Raw genomic sequence first — 26788 nt, forward strand, 5'->3', positions numbered from 1 at the left:
TATCTTTGACAGCCTTGCTCAGATCTTGCAAATTGAAGGCTGTGGCTTCCTTTATTGAGTCAATAGTATAAGGAAGTATAAGGAAGTTCAAAGTATAAGGAAGTTTAATAAACAAAATAAAAGAATACACATGGTCTGCTCAAGCATCAGGCCGAGCAAGGATACAAAGAAAAGGTGAAAATATGCAATCCTCTAAAGCAGGTGTGTCAAACATAAGGCCTGGGGGCTGGATCCAGCCCCTTGAGAGCTGTTATCTGGTCCGTAAGTAAGCCGAGGCAACCCCTCCACTCTCAATCTGGGCTGGCAAGGCAAGGCCTGGCTCCCACCAAGCGACATTTATGTCATATCTGGTCTTCATAACAATTGAGTTCTAAACCTTATACTCTACACTTATCCTAAATGATGTTTAATTTGGATAGGCTAGTGATCCTTGAAGCGGCAGCATTTACATGTCCAACATTACCTTAGTTCTCTGAATTGGGACTTCTCCTCATTATAAAGGTTTAGTCCTTCATGGCTTGTGCCCATCAAAGGAAGATCAACAAAGAGAAGAGAGATTCCTTCTCGTGTCCTGAGAATTTACAATCTCTCCTTGCGAGTCCATTCTCCACCTTCCCACCCCAAGGTCAGTCTTAACCTAACTGCCCCCAGAGGAAGAAATTACTATCTGGTCTTTTGGCTGTCCCCACTTCTGTCCCTTTAGGTATGACATTCCAGCAAGGTGGGAGAGGTTAACTCTTCTGCGGGACTAATCTCTAGTGTGTTCTGAGCTTGGGAGAGAGATGATCCATCTCCTGTCATTTTCCTTTTGCTAGTCTTTTACCAGCATTGCAACCAGCATTGGAGCATGTTGCCCCAATTAATAAAATACCAAGTGGAATTCTAGGCTTTTCTCCACAGTAACAATCAAGAAGTTTATAATAAATTTCAAAATCTACAATAAAGTTCCACTACAAAACAGGAAAATCCACATTTTAAAAAAAATTAAGAATGGATAGGAAGCATCATAAATGCCTTCACAAATAAATCTTCAAAAGTTCTTAGTCCACAAAGATTTTGAGCGCAGTTGTGTTTGTCTAAATGGTACATCAACTTGATGCACCCAACACTCTCTTTCCTGTCTGGTCACCTGGAGATGATTCTTAATCACCATTAGCATCAAAAGAAAGAACTACTTGCAAGCTTGAACGAAAGCTATTTTTAACAGAAACCTAAGTTGTATGCTTTAAAATACCCGTAGGTTTACAAAAAACAAGAAGAACAATGAACCTCTTGCAGGGCAGGAGGTTGACCCACATGCAAAACTCCATTTCTCTCTGCATACATCTCCCATCAGACTGAAAGCATATATTATATTTTTAAAACACAGCAAGACATTTCTTTTTCTAGCAAATGCTATACTTACGTTCTCTTATTTTCCAGAAGGGATTTGAAAGTGGAAATTAATTCGAGGTAGGAAGTAGGTGTGACATAGTTGTGTCTCTGGAGTTCAGCGTAGAAAGACTCCGACAAAGTAATGGTTGTCGTATGGAATTTTTTACACATATCAATGCAGCCATCCCGGGTTTCCTCTGACATTTCAATATCTTCCAGGGAGCGGGTGGCAACAGCCTGCAACGCATCTGAGGGCCATGACTAAATTTAAGGGGAAAGACACAAATTGAGTTACTATGCTTACAACAAAAGGTATTGCATAAAGAATGTTTACTGGTTCACCTAGGAAGCAAATCGTGGCAAAGAAGGAGGAGGAGGAGGAGGAGGAGGAGAATTAGTTTTTATCTGTTGACTCTCTCATTTTTTTAAATAAGTCTCAAAGCGGCTTACAATCTCCTTTCCTTCCCCTCCCCACAACAGACACCTTGTGAGGTAGGTGGGGCTGAGAGAGTTCAGACAGAACTTTGACTGGCCCGAGGTCACCCAGCTGGCCTCATGTGGAGGAGTTGGGAATCAAACCCGGTTCTCCAAATTAGAATCCACCATTCATGTGGAGGAGTGTAGAAAACAACCTGGTTCACCAGAATCCACCGCTCCTAGTCACTACACCATGCTGGCTCTCATCTGTGTGAGTTAAAATTCAGAGATAACATCAAAGTATCATGTAAGCCCCTAATTATCTCAGGCCAGAAAATCGAATGACCATGAAAACAAGATTTAAATTATGTCATCAGGTCATAAAGTCTATTAGAATGGTGAGTGATCCACCCAAGGTATATTCTGACCCCATTCAGTTACTGAGCCATTTCTTATAATTCTACTTAAAATACCAGTATTCTTTCTGCCTGGCACATTGTATTTAATTGACATTGAAAGATGGTTCTTGTGATGGCCACCATTTTTAACAAATCCACATATTCGGTAAATCGCATGGAACAGTCTTCCAGAGACCATACCATTTCAGAGTGCAGTTAAGGAAGCATGGTTTGGATCTTCCTCGGACAGAGAACAACTTTCTCCTATGGATGCTCCCCCATACAGGAAATCTCCTTTCACGCTGAAAACTAGCACATCAAACATAACATTCCCAGATAAAAATAACACATTAACAAAGCTATGTGTGGTGTAGTTGTTAAAAGCAGTGGTTTGGAGCAGTGGACTCTGATCTGGAGAACACGGTTTTATTTCCCACTCCTCCACATGAGTGGCGGATGCTAATCTGGTGAACTGGATTTGTTTCCCCACTCTTCCACATGAAGCCAGCTGGGTGACCTTGGGCTAGTCACCCTCTCTCAGCCCCACCTACCTCACAGGGTGTCTGTTGTGGGAAGGGAAGGTGATTGTAATCCAGTTTGATTCTTCCTTAAGTGGTAGAGAAAGTCGGTATATAAAAACCAACTCTTCTTCTTCTTCTTATGTAGAAAAGAGCAAGAGTCCAGTAGCACCTTAAAGGTTAACAAACTTTCTGCCAGGGGATACGCTTTCGTGAGTCACAGCTCACAGCTCATACCCTGCCAGAAATGTTGTTAGTCTTTAAAGTGTTACTGGAATCTTGCTCTTTTCTACTGCTACAGACTAACAAGGCTACCCATCATTCTTATTACGTATTTGTGGATGCTTGCTTCTCAAAATGTACACATTGCAAAATATCCTACCTGGAACCAATCAATAGTGCAGCAGTTAACAAGAGCTGGGAACTTTCGAAGGCGGTTACGGAAGGCATCTCCAATGGGACTCATGGCCAACACAATATGCAGTTGGTCTCGGCAGCGGTCAATGAACATGTTGAAGAGGGCGATGGGGCTACCATCCGTTTGCTTGGTTTTGTCCCTCTGGCGGTCTATTTGACGCATCTTTTCACAAATTTCTTGCTTCTCGTCGACCGCAAAGAGATTTGGAACTTCTCCAGCATTTAGCAAGTTGTTTATATCCTCTAAAAACGACTCCCTCTTGATCTGGGTGTCGGTGAATAAGAAAACTCCTTGCATCTCGCCTTCGGTAGATCTCCGTAAGATGACTTTGAGGTCTTCATGCCATTCGTTGGTTCCGTAGCTCTTTGATATTTCAACCTGGAAAGGTGTATAATCGGCCATATGAGCAGCTAAACGGGTGAGGGACTGCCGGCCGCTTCCTCCAACGCCAACCAGAAGGGCGTGGCTACGAGGTTGCTTCAAAATACGGGAAATTCGGCAGACATGTTCTATTGCGAATCGGAATAAAACCAGCTGCATGGGTTTTTTGCTCATGTTGTTGTACTCTTCCAGATGGCTCTCTACAACAGTTCTCAACTCGTCCACATCATAGACCTCTCTGTAGCTTGTATCCTCCTTTTTAGGATCATGAAAATCACAAAACATCAGACTGCGCAAGTCGTCTTCTTCCACTACCCCGTCATAATTGAAATCCAACCTCTGGAAAAGTTCGTCGAAGTCTTCTTGCAGGCCTTTTTGCACTACATTCTGAATGCATCCAACGAGCCAGGATCGATCTGATTTATCTACTAAACGATCATAATATACTCTAAGGACCTGTACAAGAAATGAAAGTATGATAACTTTCTGATGAGGCATTCTAGTCACAAATGAGTAACTGATGAGGCATTCTAGTCACAAATACAAAATAAAAGGCACCTTCTCTCTATAATAATGTGAAATTAAGGTTGCAAAGCAAAATAAACAGATTTGGACATCTGATGGACTTGATGGAAAATTTGTAATTTCTATCAACAGTCTCTACATTGATTGGCATGAACCAGGTGAAGACATAAACAACTATTATGATCTCTAAAAGAAAATAAAGATATGTAGTGGCCTGTGTAATTCTATAGGGAAATACAATTTCAAGAACATCAGAGTCAGAAAACCTGTCATTCATTTTCATTTAAAATGTTTGTGGTCATTTAGCAGATGTCTGGAAATTAAGAGACCAGAAAAAACTGTATCGATATACGGATATGCTCGCTTCTGAGTTACACAAAACAAGTAGGGGAAAATACATTATTATATTTCACTCCACCTCAAGATTTGATATGGGTAAAATTTTAAAAGCATAATTTTTCAATCAAGTGTGGAGATCAGTACAGTAAAATATAATTTGATATTAGTGCTTCTAAATGTTGCCCAGGCTTGTACTCAAACAAATTTCCAGAGGAAGAGGTTTTCACAATCTGCCTTTGCATGTCACTACCGCCTGGACCAGCCACAACTGTCGGTATTCTTAAGGGGGCATCCTCAGTTGAACTGCCATGTCAAATCGCAGCGCCATGTCACATCGCATACAACTGGAACGGGATGCACCCATTTGTACTAAGTCAATTAAATTTAGGCCCAACAAAGAAACTGTCTTATATATTTTGTGTGTGATTTCATATATGAGTGTCATACTTGGTAACTGAAACAACAGGCATGTTACCAAACAAAATCATCTAGGTACTCATGACTTCTGTTAAATGCATGTTATTTTCACACAGGGAAACATCTATCCTTGCTAAGTGAAACAATAAAAAAATGAAGGAGCTTAAAAAAGAAAATGCATTCAGTTTTAGTACTTCAGAACATGATGTATTTTTCAGCTGCAAAGGTTTCTAGCACCTCCCCCCAAGTTATCAATATGGGTTCAGAATTCTGGTTCAGAATGCGGCCCCGAGGCTCCTCATGGGAGCCTCGCCTAGAGAGCATATAAAACCAGTGCTTTACCATCTGCACTGGCTCCAACTGGAGTATTGGATAAGGTTCAAGGTGCTGACCTTTAAAGCCTTACACGGTCTGGGACCCTCGTATCTTTGGGACCGCCTCTCCTAGTATACCCCAGAAGGACACTAAGATCGCCCAACGAAAATTTACTGGTGGTCCCTGGCCCTAAGAGCGTGCGGCTGTCCTCGACAAGAGCCAGGGCTTTCGCGGCCCTGGCTCCGGCCTGGTGGAATGCTCTGCCTGGTAACATCAGGGCCCTGCAGGATCTGAAAGTCTTCCACGGGGCCTGCAAGACACAGCTTTTTCACCAGGTCTGCAATTGAGGACAGCCACCGATATCAACTTATATTATCTATACCATCTTACTGGCCTCCCCCGCTTCTCCCCCTTGAGTGGGAACAATACAAGCGAAGGGTTGCCACCTGTACGGTCCTTACAGTTTTAAACCTGGTGCACCATCATGTTAGGTTTTAGAATTTTATTGTTGGTTTTATCACAGATATTTATATTGGTTGTTGTATTTTGGAATGATGTTACCTGCCCTGAGCCAGCTTGCCGGGGAGGGAGGGTTATAAGTCAAATAAATAAATAAATAAATAAATAAATAAATAAATAAATATTTGATAAAACTTCTGATGCTTAGAGCTTTTACATCATAGCTATAGAACTCAGAACAACCCACTATATTGTGCTAGAAGAAAATGCATTCTTATCAGATCAAGGGACAACCGTCACTTATTTTCCAACAGGGAGTTTACCTCATGAACCCAAAGACGTTTTATTGTGCCCGTAGATACCGTTGTTTCAGGCCTTGACAGGCAAACACCTTGAATCACCCGAGAGAAATCTCGCAAGTTGAACAGGTAGTGCGATTTAGTCGGCGTGGGAAGCAAGTTCTCCATTGCCTCTTTATACACGGTCATGGTGCTATTGATAATCTGCTCAGACAGTTCAACACATTCCGGAGGGAAGTTATAACTGTTGGTTGAAACAAAACGCAAGAAACAGAATGATTAGTCCCATGCCAAATGTAAGTTTAGTATTTGCTAACATTTACTGGAATCTTCAGGCTGCCGGGCAAGACAGACTGTAAAACAAAAGTCAATTAGAAGCTCGGGTAGAAGATTTTGAGACGCACACGACAAATTAATTCCACTGGTACTTGTTGGTTAAGTTATTCTAATATTTAGAGCGGGAATTCTGCATTGTCATTAGTTTTCTGGTAGAAATACACTGCTTCTGCAAGTAATGTTCTGAAACAAATCATGCTATAATTTTCAAGGTTATTTTAGTGTGAACATGGATGCATCCAGAACACCTGAGGTAAGACTGAAGATGGTTATTCAGAGGAGGCAACATAACACAGAATATAGAAGCCAACAGATCACTGAGGAAATGTTACTTGAAGGCCTTGGAGTTTCTGCTGGCTTCGAGTAAGATTGAGCACGGACAGCGCAACGTCGTCAGAGCTGTGGACTGCACACATATTGCCCTGACAGCCCCCCTCCCAAGAAGCCGCAGGTGTACCGCAACCATGTTCAACTGCCTCCTAAAGAACAAAAGTGAGGTGGCCACGCACAGCTCCCTGGAGAGGCTGTTCCATAATCGTGGGGCTGCCACTGAGAAGGCCCTCTCTCGTGTGCCCACCAGATGAGCTTCTTTGATTGGTGGGACAGCCAGGAGGGCCTCTCCCTGTGATCATAGAATCATAGAGTTGGAAGGGACCACCAGGGTCATCTAGTCCAACCCCCTGCACAATGCAGGGAATTCACAACTACCTCCCCCACACACACACACAGTGACCCCTACTCCATGCCCAGAAGATGACCAAGATGCACTCCCTCTCATCATCTGCTTAAGGTCATAATCGGCATTGCTGACAGATGGCCATCTAACCTCTTCTTAAAAACATCCAGGGAAGGAGACCTCACCACCTCCCAAGGAAGCCTGTTCCACTGAGGAACCACTCTAACTGTTAGAAAGTTCTTCCTGATGTCGAGACGGAAACTCTTTCGATTTAATTTCAACCCGTTGGTTCTGGTCCGACCTTCTGGGGCAACAGAAAACAACTCGGCACCATCCTCTTAATTCTTGGGCAGGAACATATGGGCCCACACTTCCTTTTATCCTTCATGGATGAGTTCTAAGGGCTGAGCTACATGATATGCCCAGCACGCGCCACGTCACAGGTGCCTGACCAGACTCACGGACAGACGGACATTGGGGGAATTCAACTTATAAAACGCTCAAGATAAGTTTTACCTTGGCCATCCTGATTGCCTACAGACTCAAGGTCAATTCAGCCTTCCATCCTTCTGAGGTTGGTAAAATGAGTACCCAGCTTGCTGGGGGTAAAGATGACTGGGGAAGGCACTGGCAAACCACCCTGTAAACATAGTCTGCCTAGAAAACGTCGGGTTGTGACGTCACCCCATGGGTCAGGAATGACCCGGTGTTTGCACAGGGGACCTTTACCTTTTACTTTAAGATTCAGTGCTGTGGTTTGCATCCCAGCCATTAATTATCTGAACAATCCACAGCAAAGCAAAGTAACCTACCATATAGTGAGATGCCAGTCTAATATTCTGGAGAAAATTGTGTACATCGAAGCATCGTCAAATTCATTAATGGTAACGGTATTGAAGTGTCGCAAATACCGAGGAGTGATTGGGTTTCGGCCTCCGCCTATTATTAGGAAGCACAAACAAAAATATATTCTACATATATTGAACACTTTTCAATAATAGATTTGGATGGGTGTCTACTACCCATATATAATTGAGAAGAGCTATGCTGTGTTGGCAACGGGCACCAAAATATGTAAAAGCCCAATCCTTATACCACTAAGCAGTAAGGATGGCATCTAGTAGTACAATGCCACCGCAGATAGATAAATTAGTGCAAATATTAAGGATTATCTTGTAAGGACAAAACTGGGGAGCCAGCGTGGTGTAGTGGTTAGAGCAGTGGTTTGGAGCAGTAGGCTCTGATCTGGAGAACCGGGTTTGATTACCCGCTCCTCCACGTGAACCGCAGGTGCTAATCTAGTGAACCAGGTTGGTTTCCCCACTCCTATACATGTATTTTATCTCCCTATCTCTTCAATCTATATGCAGAACATATAATTAGGAAAGCAGGATTAGATTTTGATGAAGGTGGGGTGAAAATTGGAGGGAGGAACATTAATAATTTGAGATATGCTGATGACACTACATTATTGGCAGAAAATAGTGAAGATTTGAAACGACTATTGCTAAAAGTTAAAAGAGAAAGTGCCAAAGCAGGACTACAGCTGAACATCAAGAAAACAAAAGTAATGACTACAGGAGAATTACACAACTTTAAGGTTGACAATGAGGAAATTGAAATTGTTCAAGACTTTCTATTCCTTGGCTCCACCATCAACCAAAAGGAAGACTGCAGCCAAGAAATCAAAAGGAGATTGAGACTGGGAAGGGCAGCCATGAAGGAGCTAGAAAAGATTTTGAAGTGTAAGGATGTGTCACTGGCCACCAAGACTAGATTAATTCATGCCATCGTATTCCCTATGACTATGTATGGGTGTGAAAGCTGGACAGTGAAGAAAGCTGATAGGAAGAAAATAGATTCCTTTGAAATGTGGTGTTGGAGGAGAGTGTTACGGATTCCGTGGACTGCCAAAAAAACAAATCAGTGGGTTCTAGATCAAATCAAGCCTGAACTGACCCTAGAAGCTAAAATGACTAAACTGAGGCTGTCGTATTTTGGTCACGTCATGAGACGACAAGAGTAAATGGAAAAGACAGTCATGCTAGGAAAAGTTGAGGGCAGCAGGAAAAGAGGAAGACCCAACAAGAGATGGATTGACTCATTAAAGGAAGCCACGGCCTTCAATTTGCAGGATCTGAGCAGGGCTGTCAAAGATAGGACATTTTGGAGGACTTTCATTCATAGGGTCGCCATGAGTCGGAAGCAACTTGACGGCACTTAACACACAACAACACACATACATGAAGCCAGCTGGGTGACCTTGGGCTAGTCACAGCTCTTAGAGCTCTCTCAGCCCCACCTACCTCACAAGGTGTCTGTTGTGGGGAGGGGAAGGGAAGGTGATTGTAAGCCGGTTTGATTGTTCCTTAAGTGGTAGAGAAAGGCGGCCTATAAAAACCAACTCTTCTTCTGCTTAGGATTGTTCTCTAACCATCTTCATATTCACCATTGCACCTCCTCAAGAATATCAAGAAAGACATTGATTCTTGCATGAGCTCTAGGGATTTATACCGAAACAGACGTCTTACCTGGTGGCCCCATGGCACACATGATTTGTACGTCCACCAGTTTAATCACAGAGCAGTCTTTCAGGTCATACCAGTTCCAGTGGTCTAACCACTGCCGAAGTAACTCCACTGGTGGCTGAGCGCCATAGACTTCTCGTGCTGGCATATTGACGTCATCTACAAATACAACCTGAAAACAAAACAAAAAAACCCAAAACTTATTTTTCTTTTTCAATATTTATTTATTGAAAATAATAATAAATTCAGAAGATGAAAAGCAGATAAAATAGAATAGATAGAACTGAGATTACTGATACACATAAAAGTATTGAGTGAATTCAAAACAAGGAGCTATTTATACAGAATAAAATAGAATAAACATAATATAAAATACCACAGGAAACAAAACATTGCTTCAGAGTAGTTACAAAATTGAAAAGTAGCTAGACCTTGGGCTAGTCACAGTTCTCTCAGAACTCTCTCAGCCCCACCTACCTTACAAGGTGTCTGTTGTGGGGAGAGGAAGGGAAGGAGATTGTAAGCTGGTTTGAGACTACTTAAAAGTAGAGAAAATCAGGGTATAAAAACCAACCTTCTTTTGTATTTAGCCTGATCAATGGAGCACGCTGCGGGGCATCAGTCTGGAAGGGCCTACATGTGCATAAACAACCATTTCCCCCCTACAGAGTGGTGTAGTGGTTAAGAGCGGTGGTTTGGAGCGGTGGACTCTGATCTGGAGAACCAGGTTTGATTCCCCTTTCCTCCACATGAGCGGCAGATGCTAATCTGGTGAACTGGGTTGGTTTCCCCACTCCTACACACGAAGCCAGCTGGGTGACCTTGGGCAAGCTACCCACCTACTTCACAGGGTGTCTGCTGTGGGGAGAGGAAGGGAAGGTGATTGTAAGCTGGTTTGAGTCTCCCTTAAGTGGTAGAGAAAGTCGGCATATAAAAACCAGCTCTTCTTTTTCTTAAAATATCCCCTATCTGAAGCAATAGAAAAGAGCTGGAATCCAGTGGAACCTTAAAGACTAACAAAATTTCTGGCAGGGCAGGAGCTTTCGTGAGCCACAGCTCACTTCAGATACTATCTGAGGCAGTGAGCTACAACTCACAAGAGCTCATATCGAAATAAATGCCACTGGTCTTTATGGTGCCACCGGACTTTTGCTTTGTCTCCCTTTAAGAGACAATCAGGTGGGCGTGCCTGATCTTTTCCTGGCTTGTCACAGGAGAACCGTCCTGCCCCTTTTTTGTTTTCATGTTGCGTACAAAATACAAACTGACTGCATCAAGCAATCCTAGCTTGCTGAGGCCTACCTTGTGCATGAAGAAGAAGAGTTGGTTTTTATATGCCGACTTTCTCTGCCACTTAAGGAAGAATCAGACTGGCCTACAATCCCCTTCCCTTCCCCTCCCCACAACAGACACCCTGTGAGGTAGGTGGGGCCAAGAGAGTGTAACTAGCCCAAGGTCACTGCTCATGTGGAGGAGTGGGGAAACAAACCCAGCTCTCCAGATTAGAGTTCGCCACCCTGTCAGGGTCTTCACTGAATGGAAGATCCTGACAGGCTCTTGACATGAGTTCAGGCCAAGTTCTGGCCACAAGTCAAGTCCTTAGTTCCCAGAGCTTGGAAGCTCCTGTGTATACTTCGTTAGCATGTTGTGCCTTCATTCATGGGAAATGCCTATCTTGCTGTTGCCTAGCAATGTTTATCTTTCTCTCTTGTCCTAATGTTTTTAAGCAGGTAAACTGTACTTGCTTCCCATTGCTAACTGACTGCCTGCGTGCAGCTAGTTCTTTTAATTTGCTTTTTAGTTCCTAATAAAGTTTTACTGCTTCAGATCTACCTGTCTGGATGAGTATGCTTGAGGAATGCTAGAGGCAAATGCCTGACACACCCATGTGGAGGAGTGGGGAATAAAACCCACTTCTCCAGATTAGAGTCTGCCACTTATGTGGAGGAGCAGGGAATCAAACCCACTTCTCCAGATTTGAGTCCGCAGCTCATGTGGAGGAGTGGGGAATCGAACCGGGTTCTCTGGATTATTGTACGCTGCTCTCAACCAACTCGCTGGTTCAGATGGGACCTGCAATAAGTGGCTTGGGAAGACTGCAGTCTTATTCCTTCGTTGAAAGTTTACCATTCTCTTCCCGAGCGGGGGACCGTAGACTCCTTTCCGCCTTTTGTCCAGCTTCGACATGATGATGTTTTGAGTCTGAGCTGCCGTTGTCTGTGCCGAGAAGTTGATGAGCAGGGGTTTGTAGACTTCCTTATTTAAGTGGTTTAGAAGAAAATCCTGCAAGGGTGGTTTCAAAAAGGGGACAGAAAGAAAGAGAAAGAGAAAAAAGAGAGAGAGAGAAGATGGGGTCACATGAGCATAGAAATCTGACAGTTTATAGCATTCGGCCAAAAGGCACAAAGCCAAAAGGCACAAAGCTTATTGCGAGCCATCTCGATGGCCTGGGTTTTTTGCATCACATTTGTGAACCATCCTGCTTATAAAATGATAAGGTAATAACAAATCCGCGCTCGTTAACATTCACTGCTCTTTAATGAGGTTCCTCCAGAAATAAACCAGGGTGATTTGAAAATTTAGGCCCCCTATTTTTGAAAGAATAAAAGGTAATACACCTGAGACATTTCACGACATTATCTCAGACTTTTTAACTAGTTACTGTACATCATATTAGCTCACAAGTATGCGCCTCATTAAATAATTCTCTTGTTATGAGCTCGTTCTGAGCCTCCCCAGAGGTTTATGCTTTGTAAAAGGCCAGCCTACAGAAGATCTTTTTTGCGCACAGCATTCACATCGTAAAAATCAGCGAACTAACAAATACCCTATCTTGCCTGTTAAGAAATACAATGGGAGATACAGCCACCGAAGGCAAAGGCTTCCTTCTGTACCGAATGGTAATTGGGATGCTTGCCTATCTTTATACACTAAGATTGAAGGCATTTTAAATTTCAGTGCGGTGCTACTAAGCAGTATCTAATGGTCCTTAAAAATTGCAGGAATCAGCATGACCTCATCCTGCTACCCTTAACTGGCTGTCACTCAGGGGAGAGGGGGAATTGCAACCTCACAATGTTACATCAGACACCAAATACCCCGGGTTTTTACAAAGACAAACAAAACAGGGGGAAAAGACAAACAAAACACAAGACTCTTGTTTTTGGCGGCAGCCCCATTTCTGTTCCAATGTTTAGTCACTCTCAGACTCCAGCCTAGGTTAAGCCATGCAAGTTTCTTCTAATCAGCACAAATGAATATTTAATTTTCACCAAGGATAATTCTCCAACTAAATACATAAGTGTTTCCCTCTGAACCTCAAATCCCACGTTACTAATATTTTATCAGGCTGATAAATCAAAGCCGCATTAAAAGAGTAATTAAATAAAAGCCAATTACAGCCCTTTATTGCTAAAAATAATTTTCCAGTTTAGTTACTTTCTGTTAACTAGAATAAATTTCCCAAATATCAGAATCAGCAAAATGATTGCAGGAAGCCGCTTTCCACTTTCCATGGCAGAGCCGATCTAATTATGCATAACATTAATGCAAGAAGTAATTGCATTAATAAAAATCCATTCACAGTAAATGAAGGCACAGAGAAAAGTCACTTACAGGATGACAATAATTGCTTAGGGTTTTATAAGCATCTGATTTAGACCATAACCGTCCTTTTCTGAGATAAGAAGTTTATAATTTTAAGTCACACAGACAAGGGAGTAGAACTCAAAACGACTCCATGGAATGCCAGCAATATACTTTGAATACGGATTATATTTATATTTCCAAAGGCAACTAATTATATTGCAAAGAAACCTCTACTCATATTTGGGCAAAGGAACTTTGTGCATTGTCATGTGGGTACAAAACACATGAAGCTGCCTTATACTGAATCAGACCCTCGGTCCATCAAAGTCAGTATTGTCTACTCAGACTGGCAGCGGCTCTCCAGGATCTCAGGCAGAGCTTTCACATCACCCATTTGCCTGGTCCCTTTAACTGGAGATGCCGGGGATTGAACCTGGGACCTTCTGCATGCCAAGCAGATGCTCTACCACTCCATCAGTCCTGTCCTCACAAGGGCCACCAAAGTGGCTAACACATTAAAATGGGCACATTCTCTTACATTCTGGACCAGCCCCCATTAGTCCAATAAAACATTAGTCAAGGGGTGGACTGGCTATTTCATTGGCAGAGAATGTTCTCAATGGTCCATGATTCTGGAGGGCTGCTGGCACCCTGGAGCAAGCAGAGTCGAGCCCCAGTAGCTCTGGCAGCGTTTCAGAGGGTGCTTAGCGTGGATCTGGGCAGCAGCAGCAACCAGTACTGTTGTTAATTAATTGATTATAAAATTTATATCCTGCCTTTCTGCCTTTACAGAGGCTAACAATTTAAAACATACAAGACAAAAGCAACATTTTACAGACATTAAAATCAACCGTCTCCCAAAATCAACAGTGGCCAACCAGCTGCCTCCAGGAAGCCCACAAACAAGATGACTGCAGCAGCATTATCCTGCCTGTGTTCCACAGTACCTAAGATAATAGGCATGCTCCTCTGATACTGTAGGAAATAGGTATGCATCATGACTAGTATCCATTTTGACTAGAAGCCACGGATAGCCCTGTCCTCCATAAGGACATAAGGAAAAGCCCTGCTGGATCAGACCAAGGCCCATCAAGTCTGTCTATTCACACAGTGGCCAACCAGGTGCCTCTAGGAAGCCCACAAGACAACTGAAGCAGGAGAGATCATTAAGGGAATGCCAAGTGAAACAAAGAAGTGTTCACCCGCTGGCCAAAGATAGCAATGGAAGAGGACAGACAAATCTCCCTGGGGAGAGAGCTCCAGAGCTTTAGTGCCATGTCTGAGAAGGCCCTCTCTTGGGTTGCCACCTGCCTGATCTCAGAAGGCGAGGGGCACCCAAAGCAGGAGGAGGAGGGGGAGTTTTTATATGCCGACTTTCTCTACCACTTAAGGAAGACTCAAACTGGCTTACAATCTCCTTCCCTTCCCCTCCCCACAACAGACACCCTGTGAGGCAGGTGAGGCTGAGAGAGCTCTAACAGAGCTGTGACTAGCCCAAGATAACCCAGCTGGCTTCATGTGTAGGAGTGGGGAAACAAATCCAGTTCACCAGATTAGAGTCCGCTGCTCATGTGGAGGAGTGGGGAATCATACTGTGTTCTCCAGATCAGAGGCCACCGCTCCAACCCACTGCTCTTAACCACTACACCACGCTGGCTCTCTAATATAACAACTATCTAATATAACAATCAGTAAATCTATTTTTATTATATATTGTGCGCAATTGTATTAAAAACACTAGGCCTAAAATACAGGCTTCCTAAAAAGCAGAAATACAGTTACAAATATTACCAGAGCATTACAGTCGATGTTAGTACATAAAGTGACCAAAATCCGACCAGACGCGTTTCAGCTTGCACCTGGGCCTTTTGATTTCCCAGTCCAACCCCTCACTCCCATATGAAAAACACTCACTATAATATATACGCTCTTGCCCGTCCCTGTAGGCCCTACGAATATGGAGGGCTTCTGATGTGTTGTCAGCAGCTCCATTAATGCAAAGTACCGGATGGTGTCCAGAGTAGGAACAATGATTTCGTTGAACAGCATGTCTTTCATGATAGGGGGAGCGGATTGCAGGGCTTCCACCCACGGCTCCCACCGCCCTGCTCCCTGTTTCGAAATATAATACAGAAGGAAGATGAAGGAAATAGTGAGAACAAAAAGGATTTTTGTAGTTAGATGATGAAGAAGAGTTGACTTGAGATTATGTAGAAGAGTTGATGAAGAAGAAGACTTTCTTCTACCATTTAAGGAAGAATCAAATCTGCTTACAATCACCTTCCCTCCCCACAACAGACGTCCTGTGAGGTAGGTGGGGCTGAGAGAGCTCTAAGAGAGCTGTGACTAGCCCAAGGTCACCCAGCTGGCTTCATGTGGAGGAGTGGGGAAACCAACCAGATTCACCAAATTAGCGTCCGCCACTCACGCGAAGAAGTGGGGAATCAAACCCGGTTCTCCAGAACAGACTCCACCGCTCCAAACCACTGCTTTAACCACTACACCACGCTAGTGATTATGGGCAGGCCTTGCTGGTTCGGAATAAGTACATGCAAAATGGGGGCTGTGTGCATATCCTGAATCCAGCCCACAGGTAGAGGTGTCAGCTCCAGGTTCATCAATTCCTGGAGGTAATTTGGGAGGTAGAACCTAGAGACTGTGGGGTTTGGGGAGCAGAGGGACCTCAGCAGGCTATAACGCCATGTATAGGGTTGCCAACCTCCAGATACTAGCTAGAGATCTCCAGATATTACAACTGATCTTCAGATGATAGAGATCAGTTTCCCCTGGAGAAAATGGCTGCTTTGGCAATTGGACTCTATGGCATTGAAGTACCTCCCCTCCCCAAACCCCGCCCTCCTCAGGCTCCACCCCAAAAACCTCCCACCGATGGCAAAAAGGGACCAGACAACCCTAACCTTGTATAGGGCTGCCAGCTCCTGGTTGGGAAACACCTTGAGATTTTGAGGGGCGGAGCCTGAGGAGGCCAGGGTTTGGAGAGGGGAGGGACTTCAATGGCATACAGTCCAATGGTCAAAGCGGCCATTTTCTCTTCTGTCACCTGGAGATCAGTTGTAATAGCGGGAGATCGCCAGCCACCACCTGGAGATTGGCAACCCTACTGGGGTCTCCCATCTAAATGCTTGCAGGGGTGAGGGCTGAGAGTGTGTGACTGGCCCAAGGTCACCCAGCGAGTTTCCATGGCAGAGTGGGGCTTCGAACCTGGGTTTCCCAGTTCTTAGTCCGACATCTTAACCACTACACCCTACTGGCTCTCTAGATTTTCAGATTGCCTGTTTGGGCCATTGAAAGCCAGTGTGGTGTAGTGGTTAAGTGCAGGGGACTCTAATCTGGAGAACCGGGTTTGATTCCCTGATCTTCCACATGAGCCATGGACTCTGATCTGGAGAACTGGGTTTGATTCCCCCTCCACATGAAGGGTGACCTTGGGCTAGTCACAGTTCTCTCCGAATTCTCTCAGCCCCACCTACTTCACAAGGTGTCTGTTGTGGGGAGAGGAAGGGAAGGGGATTCTCTTTACAGGTAGAGAAAAGCGGGGTATAAAAAAACAACAACTCGTCTTCTTCCCCAAACCTAATCCATATTTTCTCTCTTCTTTTCAAAGGCATGGTAAAGGGATGTAGTAACCAGCTTCAGGACATATACGTATATCTCCAGAAACGGGGTAAGCCTCTAGACTGAGGTCAGAGGCTATTGCCACACATTTAAACCATGCCCATTATTAAGGGCTCCTGTGTTCAGTTTTGATACAAGTATTTTCACTTTTCTGAATACTCGAGCGCCATCCAAGCAGGTACACTATGGATCACAGTGACACGAACAGAAATTGCATGGATTAATATAACCTTTTTTCTTAACTAGATTATTATATTTCTTGGTGCCTTTCCAGTGATGTCCAGTCAGGGCTGAAATTTTGACAAACTATTGGCATTGATTCCTGAGAATAGGCTTGCAGGCTGTGAAATCATAAATTGTGAGAATCGGAATGACAAAATCCTCACCAATCTGGGGCTCAATCCAGCCAAAATTATTTTTTACACAATCCTGCTTATTTCAGAGGAAGGGAGTTCAGCAAGCGTTTTGCTGACTCTCCCACTGGAAATAATATTTCTCATGTTGCTATTCATTATTTCTACATGAATCCCATAATCTAATAAGAGCATTAATTTAACAGAGGCATTAGAAATCAATTTACAGATCTCCAGAAAACTCTGCTTCAGAATAACAATGCTCACTTCTTTGATAAACTGGTACTCATAGAATCATAGAGTTGGAAGGGACCACCAGGGTCATCTAGTCCACCCTCCTGCACAACACAGGAAATTCGCAACTACCTCCCCCCCACACACCCCCAGTGACTCCTACTCCATGCCCAGAAGAAGGCCAAGATGCTCTCCCTCTCATGATCTGCCTAAGGTCATAGACTCAGCATTGCTGACCTCTAGCCTCTGCTTAAAAACCTCCAGGGAAAAAGAACTGACCTCCTCCCGAGGAAGCCTGTTCCACTGAGGAACTGCTCTAACGATTAGAAAATTCTTCCTAATGGCTAGACGGAAACTCTTTTGATTTAATTTCAACCCGCTGATTCTGATCCGACCTTCTGGGGAAACAGAAAACAACTCGGCACCATCCTCTCTATATGACAGCCCTTCAAGTAAATCTTCAATGTAAATTGTTCTTTCTTCTGGAAAGGGGCACTTCCAGCCAAAAAAATTTTTTTTACATAATCCTGCTAATTTCAGAGGAAGGGAATTCAGCAAGCGTTTTATTGACTCTCCCACTGGAAATAATATTTCTCACGCTGCTCTTCGTTATTTCTGCATGAATTCCATAATCCAATAAGAGCATTAATTTAGCAGAGGCATTAGAAATCAATTTACAGATCTCCAGAAAACTCTGCTTCAGAATAACGATGCTCACTTCTTTGATAAACCGATACTCATAAATCGTTCCTTCTTCTGGAAAGGGGACGGTGAGGACTTTTGCAGGGGGCTGCTCCATACAGCTCAACAATTTATATTTTTCCCTTGTCTCGTCGCTCATGGGCCCAACAAGCAGTTCTCGCACAAGCAGGTCAAATTTCAGCCGATCGTCCTCCTTACAGCTGGCTCCAATGGACCAGGTGAGTGAAAACAGAAAAATGCCCTGGGTTGGGGAAGAGGAAACAGACGGCACACAGAAGATTATTCACCGTACGGTCCTGTCCCCAGCTTAGGACAAATGCATTTATTTCCATTATTTTACTCATTTTACACATAACCCTTGAACATAGAGGTAACCAAAATGGATAATAGCTTCAGATCAAATTTAAACTAGCTGAGGAACACATAAAGCTGGCTTGTACTGAATCAGACCCTTGGTCCATCAAAGTCAGTATTGTCTACTCAGACCGGCAGCAGCTCTCCAGGGTCTCGGTTAGGGGTCTTTCACATCACCTACTTGCCTAGTCCCTTTAACTGGAGATGCCGGGGATTGAACCTGGGACCTTCTGCAAGTGGTTGCTCTACCACTGAGCCACAGTCCTTCCCCACTGATTTTAGTCATAATACAGAGTAAACAGAATACTGGGTGAAAACAAGGTAGCAGTCACTAGCACCAAAAAAGAGCTGTTTTGGGGGGAAAGACTATAGCCCCAACATGTTGGGGGAATAATTCACAAGGGTTAAAAGGAGAAATGAGAAATTGCTGTACATCCCACAGTAATATTCATGCATTTATTAATTAAAATATTATTTATACTCTGAACAAAGAGTTCATAAGTCTGCTAGTAGCCTGGGCTATCCTGATCTTGTCAGATCAGAAGCTAAGCAGGGTTGACCCTGGCAAGTATTTGGATGGGAGACTAAGAAATACCATGGGCATGACGCAGAGGCAGGCAATGGCAAACCAACTCCAAAGGTCTCTTGCCTTGAAAACCCCACCAGTGGTTGCCATAAGACACATGAAGCTGCCTTATACTGAATCAGACCCTTGGCCTGTCAAAGTCAGCATTGTCTACTCAGGCCAGCAACGGCTCTCCAGGGTCTCAGGCAGAGGTCTTTCACATCACCTACTTGCCTGGTCCCTTTAAACTGGAGATGCCAGGGATTGAACCTGGAACCTTCTGCATGCCAACAAGATGCTCTACCACTGAGCCACAGCCCCTCCCACTGAGATGGTAGTCCCAGATGTGACTTGACAGCAGAAAAGGGGGGGAGACTATCGCCCCAGCATGTTGGGGGGATAATTCACAAGGGTTAAAAGGGAAAATGAGAAATTGCTATACATCCTACAGTAATATTCATGCATTTATTTATTAAAATATTATTTATACTCTTAATGAAGCGTTCACAAGCCTGTTAGTGCAGAAGTACCTCTTTCCGCATTCCCCCCAATCTACCCACAAAGACAGAGTGAAGCTGACTTAGAATCATAGAATCATAGAGTTGGAAGGGGCCACCAGGGTCGTCTAGTCCAGCCCCCTGCACAATGCAGGAAGCTCACAACTACCTCCCCCCCCACACACTCCCAGTGCCCAGAAGATGGCCAAGATGCCCCCCTCCCATGACTTAAACTGTTACCTCAAAGACAACACATTTAAAACAATCCCGCACACCTCGAGCCAAGAAAAAACGTCACGGTCACTCATGGCTTTAATCTTGGCTTCACTGGCGAACTCATCCATCAGGCAGTCCATCAGATTCATTAACGATCGGACCAAATTTGTGTCTGACGTAGGGGACAGTTCCTAGAACGACAAAGACACTCCTTCATCCCGAATTCCTTCTTGGAATATTTACTCAGAGTTACAGTAGGGAGGGAGAAATGACGCCTTTCCTTGCTGGGAAACTCCCTTAGACCATGGGTTCCCTGGAAAGTACCCTGATATCCCATTGCCACCACTCAGGACCTCCTGAGAACCTCTAGACTGACCCGCTGAGAAGGAAGAAGAAGAGGAAGAAGAAGAGAAAGAGGAGGAAGAAGAAGAAAAAGAAGAGGAAGAGGAAGAAGAGGAAGAGAAGGAGGAAGAAGAGGAAGAGGAAAAAGTGTTATCGATATCGAGGACCGCCAAAAAAACAAATCAGTGGGCTGTAGATCAAATCAAGCCTGAACTGACCCTAGAAGCTAAAATGACTCAACTGAGGTTGTCATGCTTTGGTCACATTACGAGAAGACAAGAGTCACTGGAAAAGACAATCATGCTAGGAAAAGTGGAAGACAGCAGGAAAAGAGGAAGACCCAAAGAGAGATGGAGTGACTCTATGAAGGAAGCCACAGTCCTTGATTTGCAAGATCTGAGCAAGGCTGTTAAAGACAGGACGTTTTGGAGGACAGTGATTCATAGGGTCGCTATGAGTTGGAGGCGACTTGACGGCACTTAACACACACACAATGTCATCCAGGGCCCCAGACGCTCTAGGTGGCACACCTGAGCCTTAGCAAGTTTTAGGATTTCTGTCACGCTTGGCATAAGAACAGGGTTAGCAACAGGCTAAGAGTTCACTGTGATAATTGCCTTTGAAGGCCAATGCTTCAGAAAGGACTGAGTTACACAATTGTGGGAAGGGGATGAGGATGAAATCTCGAGCTGATTCCATCAGTACCAAAATGACCGGCAGTAACTGATAACTTAAAAAAGAGTTCTCAGAACACGAATCTAAACATCCACAAATCAAGAAAAGAAAAAGAGAATGTATCACGACAACAGTTCAAGTACTTATGCATTTGCACAACTAAGAAATGCAATGTTCATTTTCACGATCTCTGCTTTTACCTTACCTTTGTACACTTTCTAACAAACTCGACCAAAAGGGTCACCATCCTGTCAAACAAGGAAGTTATGAATTCTTTATGCATCTCTGTGACGGTGGACGGCATCAGATTTAACCAGGACAGCATCACCGGTCTCCAGCCCAACATGTGGGGCTCCATGTAGACCATGCCACATCTGGAAACCTGAAAATAAGGACACGTTTTTACATACGAAGACCCAAATAATGCTGTTTGCAGCTTTTAAGATGCTGAACAGAGCATTCAAATGCTATATGGGTTAGTGTGCTGCCTTGAGACGTCATCAAAACACAGATCGACAGTCAGAAATACAAACACATCAAGTCAGAAGTTGGGAGGGGTGTGGCAAAGAAAGAAGGAGAAGAAGTTCGTTTTTATATGCCGACTACCACTTAAGGAAGAATCAAACTGGCATACAATCACCTTCCCTTCCCCTCCCCACAACAGACATCCTGTGAGGTAGGTGGGGCTGAGAGAATGTGACTAGCCCAAGGTCACCCAGCTGGCTTCATGTGGAGGAGTGGGGAAACAAATACAGTTCAGCAGATTAGCCTCCACCGCTCATGGGGAGGAGTGGGGAATCAAACCCGGTTCTTCAGATCAGAGTCCACCGCTCCAAACCACTGCTCTTAACCACTACACCACACTGGCTCTCCTAGGCTGCCTTAAGCTCCAGTAGGAAATAAGGGTAGGCACCCAGGTGGAGGAGCTGTGGCTCAGCGGTAGAGCATCTGCTTGGAATGCCAAAGGTCCCCAGCTTCTCTGGTGAAAGTACCAGGTGCTGGGAGATGTGAAAGACCACTGCCTGAGACCCTGGAGAGCTGCTGCCAGTCTGAGTAGACAATTCTGACCTTGATGGACCAAGGATCTGGTTGAGTATAAGGCAGCATCGGTTTATTGTGCTTTGCTTAATTGCGCATGACAGATATTGTGTTTTTTACTGTCAGCAGCCATCAAAATGGAGACAAGACCCTCCGTCAGCAAAAAAATTATGACTCACTGAAGGCTCTAATGATGTGGTTTTTTTAGCAATAAAGTGTTTTTAATTAAAGTATGTACATTGATTGTACATAATGCTATTTCACAGTTAATATTCTACAGCAGAGGTTCCCAAACTGTGCTCCAAAGAGCACTTGGTGCTCCACGAAACATCTCTAGTGATCCGTGAAGAGACTGGAAAGGAAAATACTACTGTCATTCGGTTTAGTATATAGGTGCTAGATGAAAATTAGAGCTCCGTGAAGACTTTCTCTACCGAAAAGTGCTCCATGACTCAAAAAGTTTGGGAAACTCTGTACTACTATATAGTGTAAACATACAGTAACTTTTATATGTACCGGGAAACCAAAAAACTTCATGACTCGCTTTATTTCCCCCCCCGCTTTATTGCGGGGGTCTCAAACAGAACCCACAATATCTCTGAGGTATGCCTGCATTCGTGTTTACATTACCTTTAAACACAGTCTCCCACTTATGCCATAGGCCACTTATGCTTGGTAATTAGAAGCACGTTGCAGGCTGAAGTGCCCCGCATATTTTTTGAGTTTTTCATGCTGAACGGTCATTCAGGAAGTGACTGCAAAGCTGGAGCATACCTACTTCGCATTTCTTAAGAGCCCCTCTAACGCGGCCTTTTGTGTTTGCTCTGCCCCTGCCTCAAAGAATCCCCTCAAGGAAGCATGCAAAATCACAGCCACGTGTTAGCTATGCAAACGGCGGTTGCTAATGGCTATTGCAAACGAAGGAACGAAGGAGCAGGCGACTGGGGGGGGAGGTGGAATTTCTCCTTTTGCGTCGGGACCATGAATAGCTATTTTAAAGGTCGCATTTTTAAAAAGAGCTTTGAGCAAGCATCAAAACTGACCCTGCATAAATGGCCATACTTACAGTAGCAGGGGAAGCGACTTCTAAGTCCATTGGCTCAAAAATAAGGCTCATCTGCTGGGACATCTGGATGATCTCTCCACTCATCAAGCAGAGTTTCTTGTTGTCATCCAGCACAGTGTTCATATTCTCAATCCACACCGCATCCACCGGCCCGTCAAAAATAAGCCACTTTCTGTCAGGTGTCTGCAATGGAAAGAGGAAGTTCTGATGCAAAGGACGCCGGAACCGACAGGCTGGTTCAGACCCCGAGTCAACCCGGCCCAGTACTCTGTCTCCGACAACGGCTGGTCACATGCCTCAGGAGATCTCATTGGAAGAATGGTTCAGACAGGATGGTTCAGACGTCAAGTCAATCCGGCCCAGTATTCTGTCTCCAAGAACAGCCAGTCACATGCTTTAGGAAATTTCATTGGAAGAATGAGACGATGGTTGCCAGTTTCTCCTGTTGTCCTCAGAATTTGATCATTTATTTGATTGATTGCTAAAATTATATACCCCACATTCTGCTACGTATGAAGTGCTTTCCAGAAAGTTAAAAAAAATGACATTCGCATAGAATAACCGAACCATCGAACCAGCCACATTAAAACACATCATCCATAATGCACTCCGAACAGCCAACCCTTAACTTTCTCCCATATTACCGGGGGGGGGGATTAGTTTAACAATACACTTGGGGATAGACTGTGGTAGGAAAGAGACCCGCTTCCATTGAAAGGAACTACGTTGGGGAAGGGGGGAACTCCGAAGGCTGCAACGTTTAGAAGAAGGAGTTGGTTTTTATATGCTGACTTTCTCTACCTTCAAGGAGTCTCACTGCAGCTTACAATTGCCTTCCCTTCCTCTCCCCACAACAGACACCTTATGAGGTAGGTGGGGCTGAAAGAGTTCAGAGAGAACTGTGACTACCCAAAGTCACCCAGCAGGCTTCATGTGGAGGAGTGGGGAAACCAACCCGTTTCACCACATTAAGAGTCCTCAGCTCATATGGAGGAGTGGGGAATCAAGCCCAGCTGTCCAGATTAGAGTCTACCACGCTTAGCCACTACACCACGCTTGTTTAGACAAAATATTTTTACTTAAACTAGGGGTTTCAACCAATTAAAAAAGTCCCCTCAATTTAACTGGACATCAGATTTTTGTCTTTAAAATTCTTTTATACATGAATTTGGAAAACTCACTGACATAGGTTACCTCCTTAGAAGAGGCATTCCTTATCAGTCACAGAGAATGGAATGCTTCTTCTGGAGGTGCGGCAGTACATGAACGAATGATCTGAAAACAAAGAAAGTCCTTCTCCCCCACCCCCCGCTTCTTTGTAACTCATATGCGGATTTAATCCATTAGTGAATCAATTAAAAGTCATGATTAACTGACTGGCAGAGAAGTCCCACAGAGAGTAAACTCAGTCTAAGCCCGCTGATTAATTAATTCCCTTCGGCACGAACCCGCCCTGAGCTGATTGGGACGGCATGCCATTGTTAGGGTTGCCAGTGGCTGGAGATCTCCCGCTATTACAACTGATCTCCAGCTGATCAGTTGTAATAGAGGGATCTCCAGTTCACCTGTTGTAATTATCAGTTGTAATAGTGAGATCGCCAGTTGAAAATGGTCGCTTTGGCAATTGGATTCTATGGCATTGAAGTCCCTCCCCACTGTGGCTCAGTGGTAGAGCATCTGCTTGGCATGCAGAAGGTCCCAGGTTCAATCCCCGGCATCTCCAGTTAAAGGGACTAGGCAGGTAGGTGATGTGAAAGACCTCAGCCTGAAACTCTGGAGAGCCGCTGCCGGTCAGAATAGACAATACTGACTTTGATGGACCATGTGTTCATGTGTCCAAACCCCACCATCCTCAGACTCTACCCCCAAAATCTCCAGGTATTTCCCAACCCGGAGCTGGCAACCCTAGCCATCGTTCAGCATGCTTGCCAGGGGTTGCCTACTCCTGGACTAGACTTGCTGAAAATTAGATTACGCTTATGTGCATTATGATATAATTTAATCTTACAGAGTACTTACGGCTGAAGAAGCAAATGCTCTAAAGCTCACTGCTAGGATACCGTCAGACCACTCATGGGAGACAGGATCAAATTGTCCATACAGCTGACCCATGGTGATGGCTTTGGGGTTGATGACGGTAATCTGAACTTTGTTTTCCTCCATTAGGCCCTGAGGAAACAGAACAAATCCTATGCCGTCAGTCCACGGTACATTGAATTTATCAAGAATTATTCATAATGCCAGCCGTTATGCAAGAACAACAGACCAGAAGAACAGCTGAAAGACAGATGAGGCCAAACGATCTGGGGAACAAATACTCAACAAACCGCCTAAAAGGACTGACGGTACGGCAGTAATTCACTCATAATTCAAGCAAAATACGCAGCAAGCATCCAAATGACAGTACACTCCATGAAGATCAAAACATTTTTGTTATTGCTTTGCGGCTATCAAAGCAAGGCCTCCACTTTGAAGACTCTCCCCGTTTTCAGTTTGTCAAGAGACTTCTATTTTATGTTGGTGTGAGAACAGCGTTTGTGAATTTTTAAATCGCTGAGAGACAAATGTCTTCTGTGCTTATTGGAGACAACACAATGCAACATAATAAGATCAGTCTTCAACTGCCGTCTCGCTGCAAAACCATGAACCGTTTCTGTACTGTTTCTCTAAATGGTGGAGGACGTTTGTAACAGTGAGGGGTACTGGTTAGAGTGAGCCACAGAGATCTGTATTCAGATCTCCACTCCGCCATGAAGCTCAACGAGTGATCTTGGGCCAGTTATTCTCTCACAACTATCTCAAAAGGTTGTTGTGAGGATAAAATCGTGGGGGGGGGGGAGATAGAATATGCTCCTGGTAGGATAAAAATAAAACAAAATTCTCATTTTGACTCCCAGTCTCTCTCTCTCTTTTTTTAATCATCTCAAAATTCTCATGAAAAGGGAGAAGATGGTAGAGGCAGCATGGTGTAGTGGTTATGAGCAGCGGACTCTAATCTGGAGAACCAGGTTGGTTTCCCCACTCCTTCACATGAAGCCTTCTGAATGACCTTGGGCTAGTCACGGTTCTCTCTCAACCCCACTTACCTCACAAGGTGTCTGTTGTGGGGAGAGGAAGGAAAGGCGATTGTAAGAAGAAGCAGAAGAAGAAGAGTTGGTTTTTATATGCTGACTTTCTCTACCACTTAAGGAAGAATCAAACCGGCTTACAATCACCTTCCCTTCTCCTCCCCACAACAGACACCCTGTAAGGTAGGTGGGGCTGACAGAGTGTGAGCAGCTCAAGGTCACCCAGGTGGCTTCATGTGTAGGAGTGGGGGAACAAATCCAGTTCACCAGATTAGCCTCCTCCGCTCATGTGGAGGAGTGGGGAATCAAACCCAGCTCTCCAGATTAGAGTACACCACTCCAAGCCACCGCTCTTAACCACTACACCACACTGGCCGCTTTAATACTACTTAAAGAAAAAAGCGGGGTATAAAAACCAACTCTTTTTCTTCTTCTTAAATCAGCTGCCATACATAACATCTGTGTTTTGGCAATACTACCTATATAGAAAACTATTTCCTAGGGAGTGCTTCTCTACTAGGGTCATGATACAAGCTGCTTGGGTGAACCATGTCAATGATAGAATATTGACAAACAAGGCCGGTTATCTGATGGAAGCCACCAAAAAAAAAATCAGATTGGATGGGGAGAAAAACTTGAGACAGAGCCTAACAACAGGAGGAACCAAGCTCAGTTGGCAGGAATAGCTCTGCCTTGGAAAGAGCGGCATCTTTAATAAACATAAAACAAATTATTGGAATCAATCATTTAAATCTTGGGCTGTCGGTTTCCACTCATTCAGTGGTAGCTACATCGATCTACATTTAATAATTCAGTAACTATGTGTGTGTTTTTAAAATTCAATATTACCTAAGGCTGCATGCCGAAACATTCTGTGGAATACAGCACAAAAGTCACTAAGGTTTATTTCAAAGTATATATGAAGAAGAAGAAGTTGGTTTTTATATGCTGACTTTCTCTAAAGGAGGAATCAAAGCGGCTTACAATCACCTTCCCCTCCCCACAACAGACACCCTGTGAGGTAGGTGGGGCTGAGAGAATGTGACTAGCCCAA

At 44.2% G+C, this 26788-nt stretch overlaps 1 protein-coding gene across 1 annotated transcript in view; it reads right to left on the reverse strand.

The window, feature by feature from the left end:
* The window catches only part of DNAH7 (dynein axonemal heavy chain 7), a 132973-nt gene that overhangs the window by 50309 nt on the left and 55876 nt on the right, over positions 1–26788 (reverse strand). Inside the window, exons 30-41 of the mRNA XM_056861236.1 lie at positions 24686–24835; positions 22667–22849; positions 20768–20944; positions 19605–19736; positions 17930–18154; positions 14903–15100; positions 11528–11683; positions 9404–9572; positions 7685–7811; positions 5885–6104; positions 3090–3962; positions 1406–1635 (exon numbers count right to left, since the gene is read on the reverse strand). Of these exons, the coding sequence (XP_056717214.1) occupies positions 1406–1635; positions 3090–3962; positions 5885–6104; positions 7685–7811; positions 9404–9572; positions 11528–11683; positions 14903–15100; positions 17930–18154; positions 19605–19736; positions 20768–20944; positions 22667–22849; positions 24686–24835 (2840 nt within the window). The remainder of the gene's footprint in view (positions 1–1405; positions 1636–3089; positions 3963–5884; positions 6105–7684; positions 7812–9403; positions 9573–11527; positions 11684–14902; positions 15101–17929; positions 18155–19604; positions 19737–20767; positions 20945–22666; positions 22850–24685; positions 24836–26788) is intronic.

This window comes from Euleptes europaea, chromosome 15, assembly GCF_029931775.1.
Source record: "Euleptes europaea isolate rEulEur1 chromosome 15, rEulEur1.hap1, whole genome shotgun sequence".
Taxonomy (NCBI): domain Eukaryota; kingdom Metazoa; phylum Chordata; class Lepidosauria; order Squamata; family Sphaerodactylidae; genus Euleptes; species Euleptes europaea.